At 40.5% G+C, this 21,084-nt stretch overlaps 3 protein-coding genes across 7 annotated transcripts; all 3 read right to left on the minus strand.

Annotated features, from left to right (window-relative positions):
* Nucleotides 1–1,499: 1,499 nt before the first annotated feature.
* On the minus strand, nt 1,500–7,039 carry LOC113129844 (transforming growth factor-beta receptor-associated protein 1). Of its 3 annotated transcripts, none has more exons than XM_026305999.1 (11): nt 6,315–7,039; nt 5,917–6,120; nt 5,583–5,737; nt 4,713–4,795; nt 4,209–4,556; nt 4,014–4,071; nt 3,785–3,928; nt 3,449–3,583; nt 3,219–3,369; nt 2,719–3,140; nt 1,500–2,610 (listed from the first exon to the last, which is right to left on the minus strand). In XM_026305999.1, exons 1-11 carry the CDS (start codon nt 7,000–7,002, stop codon nt 2,473–2,475), a joined length of 2,526 nt encoding a protein of 841 aa, XP_026161784.1. In that variant the 5' UTR covers nt 7,003–7,039; the 3' UTR covers nt 1,500–2,472. The 3 variants fall into 3 exon arrangements, with proteins under 3 accessions (XP_026161784.1, XP_026161791.1, XP_026161773.1); XM_026306006.1 differs by having other exon boundaries at nt 1,501–2,616; nt 5,926–6,120; XM_026305988.1 differs by having other exon boundaries at nt 1,501–2,616.
* A 51-nt stretch (nt 7,040–7,090) lies between these two features.
* Nucleotides 7,091–14,466, minus strand: fhl5 (four and a half LIM domains 5). 3 transcript variants are annotated; one of them, XM_026306209.2, is made up of 6 exons: nt 14,269–14,466; nt 10,009–10,189; nt 9,661–9,835; nt 8,987–9,156; nt 8,635–8,821; nt 7,091–8,473 (listed from the first exon to the last, which is right to left on the minus strand). In XM_026306209.2, the coding sequence occupies exons 2-6, from the start codon at nt 10,168–10,170 to the stop codon at nt 8,322–8,324; spliced, it is 846 nt and encodes a 281-aa protein (XP_026161994.1). In that variant the 5' UTR covers nt 10,171–10,189; nt 14,269–14,466; the 3' UTR covers nt 7,091–8,321. The 3 variants fall into 3 exon arrangements, with proteins under 3 accessions (XP_026161994.1, XP_026161986.1, XP_026161975.1); XM_026306201.1 differs by lacking the exon at nt 14,269–14,466 and adding an exon at nt 10,342–10,476; XM_026306190.1 differs by lacking the exon at nt 14,269–14,466 and having other exon boundaries at nt 10,009–10,460.
* Nucleotides 14,467–17,425: 2,959 nt separating this feature from the next.
* Nucleotides 17,426–20,966, minus strand: fut9a (fucosyltransferase 9a). The gene is made up of 3 exons (XM_026306167.1): nt 20,349–20,966; nt 19,308–19,552; nt 17,426–19,003 (listed from the first exon to the last, which is right to left on the minus strand). Exon 3 carries the CDS (start codon nt 18,993–18,995, stop codon nt 17,913–17,915), a length of 1,083 nt encoding a protein of 360 aa, XP_026161952.1. The 5' UTR covers nt 18,996–19,003; nt 19,308–19,552; nt 20,349–20,966; the 3' UTR covers nt 17,426–17,912.
* Between the last annotated feature and the right edge of the window lie 118 nt (nt 20,967–21,084).

A 21,084-nucleotide genomic window follows, 5' to 3' on the forward strand; every position in this document is an offset into this window, starting at 1 on the left:
ATGCTAACCACTAAGCCACCGTGCTGCCCCTAGATAAAAATCCATTGTATTAAACCATGTTTTACAGCTCAACTCTCTGAGACCCTAAACAGATGTAACATGTAATTTTTTGCAGTATAAACTGTTAAGTATGTGTTTGAGCTGTCGAAGAAGGGCCCAAATAGAACATTAAGCCATTTCTACATTATACTGTAAAGATAAAAAGGCCCTTTTCATTTCATAGCTGCTTCATTTGTAGTTCATATAAAAGAACACTGCGTCAAGATGTAAAGGATTACTTCCTACAGCCCAGACACATATTTTTTTTAGAGAAGAAAAGCACAAGAATAAAATGGTGCTTTTGTTTTCTGTCCAAGCAGTGACTCTCTTGCGACATGGATATTTAGAATGGGATACCAATGTCTTGGTGCCATATTTTCCCTCATAACTGTTGATTTTTGCATCCAATCCATTCCCCTCATGTGTAAAATGACCATCTGGCCAGCACCCTGCCCCACCTCAGAGCCCCCATGATAATCCAGAGCCCCATCCTACTCATGCAGTGAAGTCCAGATTGCAAGAGGCTAACATTCACAGACATGTCAATATCTAAAGCATTTAAGCATCTAAATGTATCAGACAAGAGAAGGCTAAAACATACAGTTGAATGTACCAAATGGTCTTTCTGGAGTCTTAATTTAGGTAAAAGAAGGTGTATTTGTACTTGCTACTGTATATTTTTACCTTTTGGTTGCTTGTGGCTGTTGGTCAACATCAAAGATGAGAAAAACATTTTTGAGGCACAACAAAACCTCAAGTGTTCAAAACAACATTAATGCTCCCCGAGGATGTCCGTGACATAATCCCAGCCCCAGGTCCACCCAGTGGCCACTGGTCATCAGACACAGCCCAGAGCTCAGCCAGTCACAGAGCAGCACCCCTCAGTCAGTCCATATAAAGTGTCTGTGGCCACTTCACATCTCAAAAGAGGCAAATAAAATGACTTGATGTTTTTCTCTGCTCTGATACCTTTCACCTGTTTATCCAAGAGCACTTAATGACTGAACATAACTGAAGGTTAGGTACATGATGATATTAAATAACTAGATTATCAGTATTACAAGGAGAACTATGGGACAAGTTTCTTTCTTACCACATATAAGTAGAAGGTTGGGAATATGGTTTTCTTGAGGCTTTCTGGTGTATTGGTCATGTTGAGTTTCAGTTTATTTATGTGAGTTATAGGTTACATTTAAATGCCCAGAGTAAGCAATGTCAGGTTAAAGCTCAAGTGTATGCTTGTAGCCCTTAAACATTTTTACGCTCGCAGAGGGTTTCATAACACCCACACTGAAAAATTAAACACAGCTCTCTACTGCCTCAGACTCTTGGTGAGGACAATGAAAAAAAACTCATTAGGAACAAAAAAGAGGAAAGAATCACATAGATAAGACATTTAATATGCTTATACAGTGATTTGCTTTTTATCTACATTGCAATTAGTCACTCATCCCAGTGACTAATTGCCCAAGTCACTCCACCAGGTGTTCTGGCTAAAATGGCTCAGAATAAAGAAATATTCACAGTTATGGTGCTGACAGACAAATAACATCTTGAGGCCATTGTCATCCGACTTAATTATCTGTTTAAATTCATTTACATGATTTCCATACTGTACATGTGGACAAACTGATGTTTTTGCAATGCAGTATTAATTTGAATATATATCCATGCTGATCCCTAATTCCATGGGGATTACGTCTCTGATTTCATATTTCATATGCAGCACAGACATATTATTTGGTCCCTTGTAAAATTAAGAGCTCAAAGCTCTGCACTTTCTCAACCTGTTTCTGTTTTTGTTTTTAAACCTCTAGTTTTTATACATGCTTACATATAAAATTTGATATATATTTATACATGTATATTGGTTATACATGTATATTTATGCACAAGCTGAATAAAAATAGTCTCTCACATGAAGTGTGTTGACTTTATTTCCAACTATATGCAGATAAATACACAGTGAGTGGAAACCGTGATGCCGCGGGTGCATATATACAGCAGTGGAGAATGGCCAAATTCCCTCTGGCCATCAGAGTGACCACAGGTGGTTTCCATGTAAAACATTACTGTCTGATCAGTGAATATATGCCCCTAAGAGTCCTCCACAATCCACTTTATAGCTGTTGCTACAGTGTCTTTAGGAAATGGTTCAGACATGCCGCCCAAAAAAAGTGCACTGCTTGCTCTTTTGCATTTTGAAACCAGTTATTTACACTATGTATTTTCTTTTTTCTAATTAAGGAACGTGTCTGGTCCAAGGTTTGAATTGAATCCTTGTAGAGAGTTTGCATGAATGATACAGTCTAATCTTGAGAAATTGCTAGGTAGAAAGCAGACACTTATCTAGCTAGACATTAATGTGATTCTCAAGAGCACAAAGATATACACTTTTGCATAAACAGACAATAGAGTGGCCCATCAGTGTCTTTACGATGATGGAAACCCTTTGCAGCTAGTGTGCATCAGTTCACCATGTAGGTTAAGGGCAAACTGAGGCTCTGTGAGGTTTCTTTGACAAACCTTACACTTCTGTTCCTTGTCCATTCTAAACTTTGTTTTTGAGGCCTGCATCTGCCGGGGAAAAAGTTAAAGGTCAGCCAGGTTCAAAAACAGGAAAAGATAATACACAGTGTTCACTTCAGTAAAAAATGTCAAATATGTCATTAAACTCACCCAAATGACCTTGTGCCGCATGAGCTCTGCTTGAGCCAGAGCCTTCTGCAGCTTTGCCATCTGTCTCTGGTGGAAGGTTTCCCTGAGGGATCTAACTAGGAACTTGGAGACCAGTTGAACAGACCAGGAGTCAGGCAGGAGCTGGATGACCTTCTCTGCTTCAAAGACCTGAGGGGATTTATTTAGCAGATCCACAGCAGCACTGGTGAGATCCTCAGAGCTCAGGTAGATTTGGAGCAGAGTAAATAACAGGGCCTGCCTGAATTGTGAGTCCTGGCCCTGGGCAGCCCTGTCGCAATAAGCCTCTACAGTCGAGAGGTCTTGCTCCTGGTGAACAAGCACCTGCAGAGCCTGTGAGTATTTACCATTCCTACCAAGGAGAATTGCTTTCTCTATTTGCAGGGTTGTTGATTTGACTCTCTCTGCAGTGAGAAAAACAGGATTGTGACTGTGATTGATGATTCTGTAAACATTCATGTTCTTATAGTGCATCCACACACCATATACAGTGGAGGTGTCATAGAATTTGGATTCCCATAGCAGCTGCTGCAACTTCCCTCTGGTCACTCTTAAATGCAGCTCTGTTTCTTCTTCCTCTTGCAGCGTCTGAGTAACATATGCCAGGGCCAGACAGTTGTGATATCTTTCCTCCTGAGGACAGATTACACCAATCATATCTGAGTGCATCTAATAACATACTATTAGATTAGGTTCGTGTTACTGTACCCACCTGACTATTCAGATCATGAATTAAGAACTCAAGATACAAAAGTACTGCCAGTGGGTACTTCTCCAAGAAACCAAGGACATCCTCTGTCTTCAACTGATCATCCGATGGACGCTTGGTGAAAATCTCCACACCAATCTTTGCCAAATCAAGAAAAACTGTTATTCAACTAAAAAAAAAAACGATTGAGTAAATAGCCAATGATTGGCCAGTAATCAAGGCAATTTTGTTATAAAAGTGGGCGTCTTGCAGAATGTGCTGATATTTGTAACACATAGTTTTATTGTGCAACTCTGCCCTCTACAGCCAAGTTGAGAGCATGAAAAATCAAAAAGGCACCTCTTGATTTCTTTGCAGCGTCCATTCTGCAAATTTCCACACAGTATCTCTGTCCTTCAGTTGACTGAGAGTCCACACTATGTGGCCATATACACCTGAGCAACAGGGGTCTTTGTAGAAGCCATCTGCAATTTTCATCCAAGTCTGAAAAAAATAAAACAAGCTACCATAAAACACACACCACTTATACATGAAGTTAGTATAAATGTGTACTTTTAGAGAGTGATACCTTTAGTGCATCAGTTTGTTTCCCATGGCTTTGATAGAGGTAACCTAACGCAAAAAATCTGAAAATAAAAGAGATGAATTAACAAAAGGTATCTCAGATTTTCAGAAGGTCGTTCTTTTAAAACCGTATTTATGCACTAAGCAAATTATACCTACTCACAAATAATTTATGTAACAACCAATTATTTATTTTCACCTGCTGTGTTCCTTCAAAACAGGAACACAGTGGTCCAGTATGCACTCATTAGGAAATGCCACAAGCTCCTGCATATTTTCAATGTCTCCTAGTTCTGCATACAACCTCAGGAGGGCACAATCCACCTCCGTACTGCACTTCAGGCCTTGCCCCGTCCCTCTGACTGCTCTGAGAAAATCTCCCAGAAAGGCCAGGTAATGATGAAATATGTTTTTGTCAGCTTGCCAGAGCACCTGGAGATCCCTGCTCTTGTTTACTTCATCAAGCTGAGATTGAAAGTCCTCACAGAGACAGGACTGCATGTCAGGGTAAAGGTGGATGATTTCTCTTGGGTCCAGCTCACCTTCGCTGTTCAAGGTGGTAATGAGTATTGATTTGTGTTAGACTCCAGTGTCACAATTCAGCAGAAATGACAAAGTTCACATACTAAAACTGCGACATTTTCTGTGATATATTTAGTATATTTTAAATTTAGAGTGTTGTGTTAGGGGGTTTTACTCTCACATGAATAGGTCCCTGGCCTCGGAAAAGCCCTCTTGGTAAAAATGAACAAATCCAGCCAGGCAAGTGATGGCCTTCTGCAGCTCCTGCCATGAAAAAAAAAAAAAAAAAAAAAAACTCTTTCAAAACCAGGCACAATGAATATATTTTGAAGCACATGACTGGAACATTAATCATACATTTCAAAGGCTTCGAAATATTAAAATAGCAGAAAATCAGTAGAAGAAATGACAAATGAATCATCAGCAGGTTAATTGTGACATCCTCGCCTCTAACCTGTAACCTGAGATTATGTTAATTCTCAGACATCTGCCGTCCTCATCTGATTTCATCCAACTGGAATACACCTGCAGCTCTATGCCTCAACATTGTGGTTCAATCTGATGCAATATTAAATTCAGACACCAAGATGCAATGCCAGCTGGGGTTGTAATGCATGAATATTATCATTGCATCAGTGGTGTGTATGACAATAAAGCAGTGAATATACAGGAAGTGAAGCTGAGAAAGAAAGTGCTACCTGGCCAAAGCACCTAACACCTAAAGATCCTGTATAATCTTAATTTTATGTGTTTTAGGGCTGAATTTTGCCACAAAAACAGATGCTGCATTTGGACAATATGAAAAGAATCTAATCTAGGCTAGTTAACACATAGAAACATAACTTTCACCAAAAAACAGAGTTACTGTGGCAGGTTAGTCTTTTTTTTTCTCTTACATGATTGAGTTAAAGAAAGTAGAAATAAAGACCTCAGTGTCATACACTCTGAAATTTCATTTTGTAACCTTAGAGATGAAGAATACATGTGACTCTTCAATTTCAAAGCAGGCACAGGGTTGTATCATGCTGTAGGTCTACACATTTCATTTCACCTTGTATGAGTCAAGTGGATGATGGCTTTGAACTCCATCCAACAGCAATAAGGCCTCCTCGACTCTCTCATGCCCTACAAGGGCCTGGATCTGCTCTTCAAGTGGCACCAGACACAGACTGAAAATGTCTCTCTCTGTGAACACTAACACACCATCTGAGGGGAGATTTGTTTTTTGGTTTTTCAGAATCAGTGTGCAGAAACAGTAGGTGCAAGAAGGATTGACTGAATCAGTGCAAACTGAGACAGACACTGCTGCATATTTTAAATCAAGCCACGACATGGCAGGTTCTTGCTCTACAATCTGCCAGGATTAGGTGATGAATTGATGTTACCTGATTTACCTGGTGTGGAAAGGAGACCCTTTGCTCCACTGAGACTCACAGTCTGTTTGTGCTGCTGATCCAACATGCTGTAGACAGACAGCACTTGGGGCTGCAGGGTTAGGATGTAAGGGAAACATACTCCGGCTGCCAGCACCTCCTGGGGCCACTGTAGGGGAGGGCGCTGGCATATCCCTGTTTTCATCACAAACATGCCTGAGGGATGAAGATGGAGAAATTATATCTTGGCAATACAAAAACCTTTTGGCTAGATGGTTATATGGGGGAGTAATATGAGGTGATTAACTGTATAGCTGCTTTGGAAAGGAAGCATATAATGACACAAGGTGATTTCTGTACTCAACAGCCTGTAGAAAAACATGTACCATAAACATTTTAGCAGTTCTTACCCAAAGATTCAGGCCCGTTCAGGAGGAATTCCCCATTTCCCACTGAAGTAACTACAACATGCTGCCTGTTGTGAGTGTGAGGAAAAAGCTCCTCATTGCTGTCACTCTGAATATCACAGAGGAGATACCTGTCACAGGTAGCTACACACAGACTGGTGCCATCTACTGCTAAGGCCACAGGATCCTGAAAGAAAGGGACTTCTTTTACAACCTCCCACTTGGCCACTCCCACCGCATGGATCCGGATCACCTTCCTGCGGCTGGAGGAAGTCACCATCTCCACACATTCTGCTTGGGCTGTGAGCGACGAGTTGCACAACTCAAACAAAGATACATGCTGGATTTTCTTCAGAGTAGAAATAGGCTCTAAGGAGAACATGTTGAGTGCAGTAATGCTCCTGTCCCACAGGACCAGCAGATGGTTGAAAAGTGGAACTGCCCTCAATTTGGCTACTGGGTTACCTGAGCCTAGTTTTCTCATCCTACCTTCTCTGGCTTTGCTCTGGACAGGACTCAGGTCTCCGTTTGTGCCACTGTGTAGGATGAGGTGTTGGACTGTTGAATCTCTGTACCCTATGTACACATTTCGGTCATAGCACTCAAGGCATTGTATGCTGGATTTGTCCTTTTCTTTTGGGGCTGCTTGCTTTTCATATAAATGTGTTTGTGTGAATGCTTTAAAAGCCATCACCAAAATGAAAAAAAAAAAAACAAATCACAGGATTTCGCTTGTACAGCCCAGTCAAGAGTTACTCAAGTAACAGTTCACCAGCAAAAAGAGAGGAAGTTCTTTAATAGTAACACATTTCACTATGAACAGTCCTTACAATGGGCATCTGCCTAGATTAAAGCTATAGCTCTTCCGTGAAGTATGTAGAATAAGACGTCCCTACCTCTCAGTGATTCCCACCTTCCTCTGATTCCACTACAAGTTTATGAAGTGCAAAGTTTTACCTCCTCATGTGACTATATCCTGACAGGAAATCTGTGTCAGCATTTTATGTCACTCATCCTGCCATGTGAGGAGAGTTACCCAACCCATCCAGCAGCCTCACCAAGAAAATCAACTTTTACAATCTGAACAATAGGTAAGACAAGGAAGACAACTATTTTTAGGTGCCCACAGTTACGGTCACTTGTAGTATTGGCTTGCGCATGGACCAAAGTGGCGACTTTGGTCAGTGGATAACAGACAAGAGAAAGTGATCTGCTCATCAACCCATAATATGGTTTGTTTACAGTGTGCATGAGCTGGGTATGATGTGGTCAAGAGGAAAGAGAGGTTTGTTTTGCAGCAATGACTGTCTGAAGGATGAGTGAAAGGAGACAATATGCTCATAAAAAGATCTGGATTTTAAACCTACCATCACAGCTATGTTTGTTATTTTGAACTTTGTGTCTCCCAGATCCACCCTAAGGAATTTCATAGAAAAGCAACCCTACAGTGATATCATTTCAGCATTATAAACATAAAAGGTCTGTAAAATCCAAACAACAATTCCCATGACTGGAAACAATGAGTGAAACAATTGATTAGGAAACCTTAATAGATTTTCTGTCAATCAACTAACCAAGTAAATGACCAGTCAGGATCAATAATATGTTAACAATATGAACATCATTTATCCTTATCAAAACTAGAAGAATATGTCAAAAAAAATGTTTTCTATTTTAAAAGCAAAATATTCTTCTGGAATTGCACATATGCCATCCAAAAATCAAAGATACATAATTATTGCTATGGAGACATTACAGTTTCTGTAGTGTGTGTGTGTATGTATGTGTGTGTGTGTGTGTGTGTGTGTGTGTGCGTGTGTGTGTGTGTGTGTGTGTGTGTGGGCAGTGTGAGAAAACTGTTGTTTACAATACCAAAATAAGCATCTTATATTAAGATATTGAGTTTGTTTATATAACTGGAGTGCAAACAAGAAATATCCATGCATATCTTTGTCAGAGTATGAAGCCTTGTTGTTATTTGGGTAAAGCTGTAAGCCCTTCATGGAAAGGTCACTTCTCCCTGCCACAGTCGGTACACAAGATGTTGTCACGTTGGGTGAGGAAGCCACGCCCCACCAGCGACACGGAGCACTGAACGCAGGTGAAACACTCGCTGTGCCACTGACGCTCCTCGAAAGAGATGTACTTGGCCCCTGCCAGACCTACACATATGAAGCAAAGATGTTATTTACATATTGGGCAGATTAATGAGAGATAGTCACCAAGTTTTTCTGACAGTACTTAAACACATGCAAATAAAGGCAAGAGAACTGTATGAGTGGTGTCAGAGTGAATGAAAACATGAGCACAATCCGTGACTCACTGGTGATGGGCTTGGTGCAACCCACGCACTTTTTTGCATACAGGTTGCTGAAGCATTCGAGGCAGTAGGGGTAATTTTCCCTGGTGGTGAAGCGTTGACCTGACAGCTGTTTTCTGCAGCCAATGCATACGAAACACTCACGGTGCCAGGGTTTGTCTTGGTAGGTCACTCCACCTATGGTGATGGCCTAGAGGTAACACAAACATGTATATAAAAAGTCACATAATGACGTTCTTCATCAGGCACCCCTTTACTATGAAGCTGCAGTGTGAGTAATATTAAAATGCCAAAGCCAGGGGGATTTACTGCAGGAGTCAACACAATATATAATACATTTCAGCCATAACCCTACCTTCTTACAAGCACAGCACTGGTAGGCAAACTGCTTCTCGAAGCAGGCTACACAGAAGTACCCAGAGTCTTTGGGGATGAAGGACTTGGTTCCTATTGGCTGCTGGCAGCGGTGGCACAGGAAACAGGTCTCATGCCAGCTGTTCCCCTTGTATTCCATTTTGCGGGAGCCTGGCACAGCAGACAAGGGCATCTTAGTCAGCATATGGTACCTCTATGACAGAAACACACTGTGGCCCAAAATAGTCCTGCTTTAGCTGTAGGGAGGGTACGATGCAATCTTGACAATCTTGGAAAGAATTTTTGGAGTGGAGTCATTTGAATTGCTGTCTGGTGTTTTAGATATTTAGACTCTGTTGTGTCTTTTCTGCACATACAACAGTAGCTGCCATAACTGCAGTTTTTTACCATTTTAAAACAATTATTATGTGCAGACAAGAGAATCGTAACATAAGTTGACCCCAGCTGACAGTGGGTTAGAGGAAGAGTTCCAGTCAATCACAAAGCTGACACATGCATGCAAACTCCTCCATGCAGAAAGGCCCAGCTGTGAGACATCAGAACTGAACAATGCACCACAGTAATAGACCACTTTCAATCTCAGTAATGCATCTAAAAAAGGGTTATAATTACATTCATTATGATAAATGGTTATGACAGATTATGATACTAGACCTGGCATAATGGTTTTCTTGCAGGTGGAACACTTGGAGGAGTAGTCATGGGCGTAGCATTCTGTGCAGAGCAGTAAATCATCCTTTGCGGCAAAAGCCTTGTCCACAAGCGAGCGGCTGCACTTGGCACACTGGAAGCATTGCTCGTGCCAGTGGCGATCCTTATAGGACAGGTCCTGAAGATAATTAACACATTTTTTATTGCACTTGTGGATATTTTGTAAGATAAATAATTTATTTAGAATCACAGATGAAGACATGTAGGAATAACACCGTAATGATAACAAATGAGTGTTTAATAAGTTCAGCACAATTACTCCCAGGGCAATGCTGGGAGTACCTTCCTTACCTTACTGTTACAGTTAATTGGCGAAGAGCAGCCCTCACAACAGTTAGCGAACAGGTTCTCATAGCACTTAGTGCAGTACTGCGTGTCCTCTTTCATTATGTACTTCTTCCCCAGCAGGGAGTCTTTGCAGTAATGGCAGTCAAAACGCTCGCTGGTGGACATTGTTGTTTGCTTTTCTTAGCTGCAGGTCAAGGAGAGCAGAAGTAGGGCAAATTGGACAATAAAGAAGAATAGGAGAGATGGAAGATGCCCTGTAATTGTCCAGACAATCAGTTTTCTCCCTTCTTTCAAAAGAATCAGAAAAAAGGCAGTGTTCTATTAAAGAGTCTCTACCTCAGCTGATACACTATGGGGCTAGGAAGAGGCTGCAGAGAGCGAGCAGTCCAGGCACAGGGATGGGGCAGGGATGAAAAGGGGTGAGGCAGGATTAGGGGGTATCTTCTATAAATACTGGCTCTCTTATTAGCGATAATCTCTGGAGAGAATGGACATGCTCCACTGCATCATTCTGTACCTTTTAAGGGAGCTGATGGTGCACAGATCACTGAGCGTTTGAACTGAATTCATCATCGTTGCTTTAACAAAAACACAAAAAAGCAATGAGACGTAGCATTTCTGACTATTTCTGACTACAAGATATATTATTGTTAAGAAACATTGCACCCTAGTATGTGACTAATGCCGTTGCACAAACACTTGAATAATTTCACATAAATAAAACACTGACATCAGTAAAAGATGAAACCTGAGCCAAAAGATGCCAAATCTTTTCTTTTTTACACACAATATCAAATTGGATACTGGTTCCACAGCAGAAATAACTGGTCATTTGGATGCTCTGACGTGTCTGGACACACTTGTGGCCTTTGTTAGTGCCTGCTACACACACAAGCAGTTGCAGATGGCTTATGAGAGGTAGGCGCCAGCAGCTTTGTGGTTGCCAGGTAGTGAACTATATTGCCAGGACCTCTCAGTAGCTATTGAGCATGCCTTGGCAATACTTCAGTAAGGGGAAGCTGTGGGCTTTTGGATCTTCAGTCTATTGAGAGCAAAATAAGGGAGAAGGAGCAGAAATGATATTTTAATGGTCACCATCTTGTTGATAATGATGTGCTTGTAGCTTTATTAAGAACCATTCTCCTTGTGGAGCATGTGAAACAACTGCTCTGTAGCTCTGGTGCATAGACCAGATCATTACAATACAATTTATAAATAAAATGCTTCATGTTTGGCTTTAACTCAATAAATATACAGTGGGAGGTATCAAATGAATCTCTGAAATAGTACAAATGTTGATTTTTCACTTGGTTAAAAATTTATCTGCAGCTTTGATTGACAGTCAGGTGATTACATTTGAAACACATATGCCCATATCAGTTTTCCAAAAAGGATCAAGGGGTGGACATCTTCATAAAAATAGCCTGGGAAGACCACCAGCCCAGCCAACAGGCCTAATCCCTCGTATATACAAACACAGGAAGGTCACTGACAGGGATGAGGCTAAGAGGAATGCAACTCTGTCCAGAGGAACTCTCTTCCCCTCTGTCTTCTCTCTACATCTACTTCCATGCTACTCCTTCTAAAGAAATGAATCTAGAATTGCACTATAAATAAATATTTAAATAACTACATAAGTAATAAATAAATAAGATGGAATCTATTTTTGCATCAACAGATGATGTTTGAACATGGTTCTACAGTGGATGTAGGTTGTATCTACAAAACTCTGAGGGATAATGTAAGGCTATGCTATTTTTGACCCACAGGATGCATGTTATGTAAGGCTTTCAGCACAAATAACTATGTCATGTCAGAAATTCAAGTATAGCAAAGACTTCTGATTCAAAGCAATGCCATCCTTCAGGTTGTACTTATTTTTAAGAAGATGAATCTGGCAGATTACACAGAGTTATCTGATGCACTGGATTAAATTACCACTGCATTGTATCCTTGCACCCTGCTGCTGTCCACAGCAGCATCTGCAAATCACAAAGCCACACAGGCCTTAAATAAACCTAGAACCAACTGTAATACAAATCTAGTCATTGCCTCTCAAAAGCTTCTAATCTTTGTTGCATTGCTCTGCGGTCTGTCTGTCGTCATGTGACATCAAGCCAGAGTGGAGGTGACCTATATTCACCAGCAAAGAGTAACACTGAGTACTGGGATGGTACAAAAGTCATGAAAAACAAGTACCGTAGCATGCCAACAGGCGGTCTCATTCACTTAATATTAATGTAGAGATTATTCCACTTTGTTTTTTCTATTCAGCCTTAATCTGCATTTGTGCATGTGTGCTTGTAATTTTATTATAACTGCTCTGATTTGCATCATATAGATAACAGGTGCTGGCCTTTGTCTCTTGAATTATTAACTTCTATATGAGGCAGTGACAACTCCATAGGGAAGAAGGGTTGCTGATCTTGCATATTCCTTTTGCCTGCTTAATCCTCTGAAGTCAACTAGTGAGTAGCTGCCAACAGATTTCGTATGCAGCCTGTCTAGCCCCAATAAATGGGCCTTTATTTGACCTGGACTCGGGTGTTCTCTTATCTTAATGTATTCCTGCTTTACAATCAGGTGTCAGTGGTTGTTTTTTCTTCCCTTAATCAAATGATCTTAGAGTAGAAGATAAGCATTTATTTTGGTGACCCCTTTGAGGTGGTGATTTGTAGACTAAACTGATCAACATAACACAGTTGCATTTCTCCGAAGCACAAAAGCCTCATGGCACAAGAGCTGACAGCTGGTTGGCATGATGATGACAGTGTAAGTGGGATCCATTAGGTTGAGATGAGGGACAGCTCTTGCAGTTAATGAGTGGACTCACACAAACCTGGCCTTTTGTGTAGGTCTCTGCACTCCTCCACGATGTGCAGAGCTTGCTTTCAACACAGCATTTTCTACAGAACAGGATAGCCACATAGGGGGTTGCTGGGGGGCAAGGAGGATACAATCTACTAAGCCTACAATCTCACAAACCTTACACCCCTTCAGGGAGGCCCTGTGACTGCCTGGGTAATGTCTCCACTACCTCTGCCCCCACTCTTTCCCAGTTCTCATGAAAATGAGTCATGGTATGAGTGGGTGACAAGACCTGTCACAGAACCAGACATATGATCTCCACTGCTAAAGAGGAGAGAAAGTACTCCTAGGCATGCGCAACCCAATAAAATGTCCTCTTCTTCAATCCCTCACTCCCTCAGCCCACACATTTGGTCTTATTTAGATTGAAGTAGACAAAGCTGCTGATTACTTCTTGGTACCAGCAGCAGCAAGTCAGAGAACAAACTATGACCTAAATAAAGACTTCAGAGAGGACTCTACTCCTAGACTTTTCCAAGTTACTCACAGCCTGTAAAACCGAGATAGCATTGAAAAGCAAAAAAAAAAAAAACTGAAATGAAACATACCTGTGACAGGAAAAGCCACAATCTTGAAGTCCAAAAATAAGACTTCTTTTTTCCTCTAGCTTTCAAGAGCACTGTCCAACCATGATAACTTCATCCTCTGAGCCTATTGCAGAAACACTCACCAGTACTGCAGCACAAACAAGCTGTCTAAGTTGACTGATTCTTAAATGAACTCAGAAAGCCCAGCGGTGAACAATATGGTGGGAATTTCACATGGTCTTCATTTTCTGAATTGTCTGCTAAGATTCAGCTGAGAAGGTAAATGGTAAAACATTTATTGTTAGCACTGCTAATTTTTTATGAGAATTTGTTGTGTCATTTCCTGATATTCTGGCCTTCATGGATCGATCTCTTTAGTTTCTCATGTGTCCAGCAGCTAACAGCTAACACTGATGTTAACAAACCTTTCATTAAAAACAGCTTCCTGTTAATTACCAAGTTATATCTTATTTATCCAGACAAAAACTGAACTTATTGGCTATTTTATGTCGTCAGGCAACCAGTGGAAATGTACTGGCCCTGCCCAAACAAATGGCATGTCACAAAACTGCATATTGTCATTTTATTTAATTGCTTTAAGAATGAAACAAACAAGACATAAGTTAACTGGTGTGCTTTACCTTTTGGCATAACCAGGCAAGCTGTTTTCTCATTTCCGGTCTTTAGCTACATTAATATTAATGCTGCTGCTGGCACTAGCTACATGCAGTATTTTCTGTACACTCCTGAGAATGGTAAAATCTTCTCATATTGCTGTTGGCAAGAAAGTGAATAACTGCATTTCACACAATATCAAATCATTTTTTGAAGATGTGGAACAATAGATGAAAAAAAAAAGAACTCTGACCTGCTCTGTGGGACTGTCTTGAGTTCTGCAAACTAGACGGACGATCCCTTACCTCCACCCCCACCACCTGAACTTTCACATTAATCCCTAAATGACATGAATGGATTATTTGCACCACTGACGTCGGCAACATGTAGATTTATCACACACTTTGACCTGCAGTGTTGAGCGGACCCAGTCACAGGCATATGTCATCTCTGCATGGTGGAGGAAATGATTGCAAATACCAGAGTGCTAGTGAGGATATGGGGTAACTAACAACAGCCGGAGGATTGAGGCGTAACCACCACAACACACTCTCCTTGCCCTCATCAATCAGTTATCAAGGCTTTTGGACCGCTATTTATACATCGCCCTGCATTACATGGCACTGTAGAACACTGTGGGCAACAACTGTGGAAATTATATTTGATATAGATGGAAGAGCACTATATAAGGTGACAGGCATCATGTAAAATGCATCGAGCCAAACAGACTTTGTCTAACCTGAAGAACTCAAACTTTCACATACTCTACAGTATGAATGATTCATGTAAAATGAGTCAGATACTCGAATTTATAGGCATAGAAAGACAATTTGAAGAATCTGTCTTTCCAAGAGTTACACAAGAAGATCAATACAAACAGCTATGGCCAGGAGCTAGTTAGGCGAGTTTCCATTTTAATACTAGCACCATGAAAACTTACAAATCAGCACGATTTTTCATTTGTCGCCCCAGTAAAATGGTAAATTATCATTTCACACTTTTCTTTACTTTTTAAACAAATTAGACACAGTCTAACTATCGCTCCACCCCACCTCCTATTTCTTTTATGGTAGCAAGAACAGTTTTTTTGTTGGAAAATTGTTTTAGTGCGAAGTTATTTCAGTTACCATCAAATATGAAATAGTCCGTCACCAGCTGTCTCCTTATAAAAGAAGTGCTGCATGCTTCAATCATGTTTGCACATTTGTCCATATTTTTATTTTCTTTGACACTATTAGACATCTACAGTTTAAACACAACATTTGGCAAAATACAACGATTTGGCAAAAACTTGTATTGACTCACTGAATATTTCAGTGAACTGGCAGAAAAATGAGCATTTCTGGAGAAATCTTCATGTTCAACCACACATGAAGATTTAATCCCACTCAGTATACAGTATTTTTAAGGACTCCAGCAAAATCAGTGCCAGGTCAGACAGTATCCAGAGACATCCTGGTTCACTTTCTGGTGCTGTGAGACATTCACAGACTCAGACAGAGGGACAAAGAAGCCTTAGCTCCGTATTTGTTTTTGTGCAAAACAGAGAGAGAAAGAAGAGAGGATGAAAGAGACAGACAACATACACACAAAAAAAACCCTAATCTTTTGTATCTTAAAGTCACCAACCACATTGGACAAGAAACCTTTGTACAATATGAAACCATCAGTGGCAGTTTCATAGTTAATCTGTTGGACAGCTGAGATCTTGGATGACAGTTTCTGAACTTATAATAGCTCCATCTAAGACAGCCACCAACACAGTGAGTCACACAGCTGCACATGAATAAAAGTGCTATATCTCTGCTGACTTTTTGCATGACTTTTTCAGTGGGTCATACCAACACCTATAAAAAAAACACTTCTTCAGTGTAAAATTGCTTCCCTTGATGAAATCATCAACTTCACAATACTAAAATCATTGTCTCTGATGCTGGTTATCCTTTTCAAGGGTATCTCTCCCTTCATCTTGATTCACAGCCTCTTGAAGCACCAACATTACTTACAGGTACAATGAAATCACATTCACTGCCTGACTAAACTTGCATGTTATAAAGAGATTTGAACATTAAAAATATATACAACATATTTTTTTCTTTTCCTTATAATTCCAAACACTGTGCAAACACTGCTGGACCTTCTCAGTCTGGTGCACAAACGGGAATGATCTGTGTTAATGGGCTGGTTTGATTTAGATGATGGTGCTGCTCACAAGATTTATATACATGTTTCTCTATGGAATTTGGGACCACATTACATAAGAAAAATAATTGAATTCATCCTAATTTACACCGTAGTCCCTTTGACAGTGAAGAAATATCAAAATGATAATAACCTGAAAAATGTGTGCGGATTTTGTCCAAGAAGCCACAGGCTCATCTTGCATAAAATGGCGACATGGTTTTCTGCAAAAATGTAACCATTATGTCAATAGCTGCTGAGTGCTGTTGAGATGCATTGTTCAGTGGATTACAACATTAAAAAGTAATGTGATATCTACAAATGAGGAGTTGTCATTTTGTAATCTGTGATCTTGTGTAGTGCTGTAAACAGGAGTGTAAACAGAAAATTCAGAAAAATATCTTTCACATACAACCCCTGACTCCCCAAAACCACACCGAAAAATCCTGTAGTAATTAAGAACGTCACACATCTTTCACATTTTCCTTAACAAGTTGCAAACATGTTGGCTTGTCTTACCTGATCACATTTGCATTCACTCTCACTTCAGCCATGCGGCAACATCTGCTTGAAATAATTGAAGAAATATCATTGTAAATAATTAAGGACACGATGTGAGATGAGAGTACAGAACACATGGGGAAGAAAAAAAAAAAACGCTGATTAAAAAGATTCAGTTATGCCTTAATTTTGTGCTCTGCTATCACTGTATTCAGTTTACAGCCTTTTGTAGATTAAATCAAAATGTAACATATTGAGGTGTGGGAGGTTCCTATTGCAGGAAAATGGCTTTGTACTGTTCTGTGACCGTCCGCACAGGTTTCAACTGCAATGTGACAAATTACATGTGACAATGAACAATTCACAAAATGATTAAAATAGTAACTTCCCTCTCACAGAGCAGTGTCACATCTGCTGTCAGAGACAACCGGGGTAATGATCACCATATGCCATCTACAGCCACATAATATGATGACCATCAGTCTTACTGTACATATGTAAAGATAGGTAATAGTTGTATTAGCAGTGGAAGTGCAAACTTACAAAATTATGGAAAGAAATGTCAGCTACGTAATTCCAAAAATACACAATATGTAGGCATACATGACACACATGAACTACTTTCACATTTGAATTCAGTAAACACTGCATAGGTGACTGCATCACTAGCACAGATGAGATTGTTTTTATCATATAATGCCTGACTTGAATTAATATTTATAAATATTTTCACTTGTATGTCAGTCTCCTTCTGCAGCCAACACTATTTCAATTTCTGCTATGTGCCACTTCATTAACAGGTGATACTTAAAAAGTGGAAAAAAAAAGTATTTCAGTTGTTATACAGATCGCATTCAGAAAATTAAGTATTCATAGTAGTAATAAAAGAAAAATGTAAAAAAAAAAAAATAGCAGCAAATTGGGTCATGTTAAGCAAAATGTGGGGTAAAATAACAAAAAATGTAGTGCAGTTGTAATTCATAAAAAAATAAATAAAAATAAATGAATAATGCAAAAGGCAAAGTAAGGCTTAGCAAAACTAGCTTGTTAATTAAAAAAAAAACAAAAACATGATGGATGACTCACTGGGTCACTGAACCAAAGAAAAACCGGTCTGGAGAAAACAGTAATGAACCTTCATGTTAACCAAAGGACAAAAACTCTTAAAGCACTGCCTTCATCAACAAAACACGCACTGCATAGCTGCTCAAAGCGCTATCCACCCCAGTACCACTTGTCAAGGTTATTGAATGCCTTGTACTCCTTGTGCCTACGCAGGTAATCACAAGCCAGACACGTATGCTCTGCCCAGAAGTAAGCCTTCTTTACTTTAAAGTGCCGGCGCCACTCAAAGTACCTGAGGTACATCTCCTCGTTCTTGTCCAGGAGCAACAGGTAATCAGCCAGCTCCTTGGGCGAGGTGAAGTCGTCCACATGGATGAAGGCGTCTCCCTGGATAAAGTTCTCATAGTTCTGCCTTGGAGGGCCAAGAACCACTGGAACTGTCCCCACAGAGAGCGGATTGTACAGTTTCTCAGTAATATAGTCTTTGTGGATGGAGTTCTCAAAGGCCAGATAGAATTTACAGCTGGCAATGGTGGGGAAGTAGTCTTGGTCGGAGATGTACTCCCCAAAGGCTTGTCCATATGCATGAACCTCAATGTGTTTGTACAGCTCATTGTAGTATTTCACCCGCACGTGGTCCTGGTTCCAGTTGCTCACTATCCAGCAGATCAGCTTGTTTTTGCTGGGTGGGACAAAGTCCTCCTCGCCCTCAGCTGCTACTATGGACCCATAAGGCACTTCAATGTCAGCATCCTGACGGTAATTGAGAGTCAGATTGAACAGGTTCTCAATCCCAGGCAGCTGGGAAGAGTGTGATGGCGACTCCAAGTTCATCCATATCCACTTCTGGAAGGATGGTCGCTGGAGTGGTGGCAGATTGGACAGGTCAGTGCAGATGTCCCGGTGATGGATGATGATGCCATCTGACTTATTGTAGAGGTTCCTGTCGGCTGTGATGAAACAACCCTCAATGTTGAAGAGAGAGCTGCAGACAGTCAAATCGTAGGTTTGTCCGAAGGGCCAGAGCCAGATCAGCACTGTGGTCACGTTTTTATCGCTCTTTGTGGAGAAGAGGTTCTTGACCCGGTCTGTAGGTACTGTTGACTCAACGGGACCTGATAACCAGCTGGTGGATGGTTTAAAATACATCAAAAACAGAGTCACAAAGCATCCCAGTATGAAAGTGCCGAGCAGAAGGGGTCGTAGGATTCTGTGAAAAGGTGCAGATGGCATACTCTGTCCTGAAACGTTTGAACCAAAGAAAATTCATGACCAACAAGATACAACATCCAGACTAATCACCTCATCATGCAAATGTTCTGCACATTACCACCATGTGTTTATAATGTCTATTACACTCATCATTCACTCTGAACATCATTAATGCCTCTCTTAAATAAAATTGGCTTGTTAGCAAACGCATGCGAACATAGTTCCTTCTCTTGCTATGATCTCTGTGTATGCTTCCTGCCATGCATAAGGCATCAACTACTTTGGATCAATAAAGAAAAATGTGGTACCTCCTTACCACATTATTATACAAACCTGGTGGATTTGACTGAATGCTGAAATCCAAGCAAGAGTAGGGGTTGTGGGAATTCAGGAGAGCGGTACCTACATCGGGTCGATGGTGGGATCAATCTTCATTGTGATTCAGTGCTCATAGAAAAAAAAACTGCAGGTCACAGCTAAGAGATGCCTCTTTGCACTCGAGCAGAATAATAATGATCCTTAATGATCTAATGAGGTGTGTTTGATCTTGAATGTACAGGTCTTCTTAATAATGCCTCCTTTATGTGATCAGAGAGAATCAGAGAGAATCAGTTAGGGCTGGCAGAGAGAAGAGAACGATTATCACAGCCAAGACATGCATGTCTGGAGGTTATAGACAATCAACATGCAGGCATATGTTTCATCTCCACAAAAATACTTTCAAATAGCTGGAACATAAAACAGAAACAATGGTTACTGCAAAATCACCAGCTAATCCTTAATGTTACTTCGAAATTGCTTGTTAAACCTGGATGTCAGCTTCCAGCTGTTATTAGGTTTTGGCATACACTATGTGCTGTAAGAGAATGCTGCCATCTAAAGGCTAAGGAGAGTAGAAAGCCCCCTGACATTCAAGCTGTCTGGGGCTCAACACACCTGCATGTTGGTTTGGACATGAAAGCTGAGAGACAGCCAGTGCACAATAGACCTGGAGAGTCTACAAAAACAGCTCAAACACCTATTACCTATTATCTGTCTTATTGACTTTAACTATGACAGTCCCCTTCAATTCCTCCATCCATACCATCATCCCTTTGTTAGGTGTATGGAGCTGCACCCAAAGGCCCCATGAACCAGGGCCAGATGAGTGTAACTTTTTTTTTTTTTTTAAAGGCTTACAATATCAATACATTTTCATGTAGGCAAATCCTCTTACACAGCTGAACCATGCTTTCTGCCAGCAGCAGTCATAAGCTCTTTGCTTTACTGAGGATGCAACCCGTGCATACCTTCACTGGTGTCAGGGATGCAAAAGTCACTAAAGATTCAAAAGGCTAATGTGAACAGCAGTGCAGAGATCCAAATCAGAGCTACTAATTATGCAATGTGTGGTAAAGTTATTGTGTCTCCATGGTGATAGTGTTGAGGTCAGAGGATGTAAATGGTCCTATTTCTGTAGAAGGAAATGAAAACAATGAGATACATGCAGTTCAAGCGTTCATTCACATTTGAAATAACTAAGCTTGGGGGGTTGTCAAATGCATTGTGATGTATTTAGGACACGGAAAGAGCACCGCATGGGTGAGTAGTCTGAAGCTGAGCCACGTTTGAAAATACAGAAATAAGCCAATGGTAGATTTTGGTAACATCAGTCACAGCTGCATCACATTCCTGATGTGGTGTTAGTAACGGGTAGGCTAAAGGTCAAAAGGAAAACACTGGTGTTCTGTGTAATTCAAGATTTTTAAGCTTTTCACTGTGAACTGTGTGTATTTGGCCAGGAAGGCCACAGCACTCGCTGTGAAAGGACACTCCATACTATTGGATGCAGGTGAGAAATAATTCCCAGCCATCGAGCACTGAAGGTCATTTAAAAACGTGATGCTATAGCGGAGACACTCTTAAAAAATGGTTGTCTTTCTGCGTGACACTGCGTTGAAGTTGATGAGAGTATGTGATCTGGAACATTTCATGTGTTGCCCAAGACAACAGCCTTTTGCGCACCAAAAACGCGCAGAATACACACACACACACATATATATATATATATATATATATATATATATATTAATAGCGATGCTGAAAATGTACAATATGTGCAACTCAAACA

Source organism: Mastacembelus armatus, chromosome 22 (assembly GCF_900324485.2).
Source record: "Mastacembelus armatus chromosome 22, fMasArm1.2, whole genome shotgun sequence".
Taxonomy (NCBI): Eukaryota; Metazoa; Chordata; class Actinopteri; order Synbranchiformes; family Mastacembelidae; genus Mastacembelus; species Mastacembelus armatus.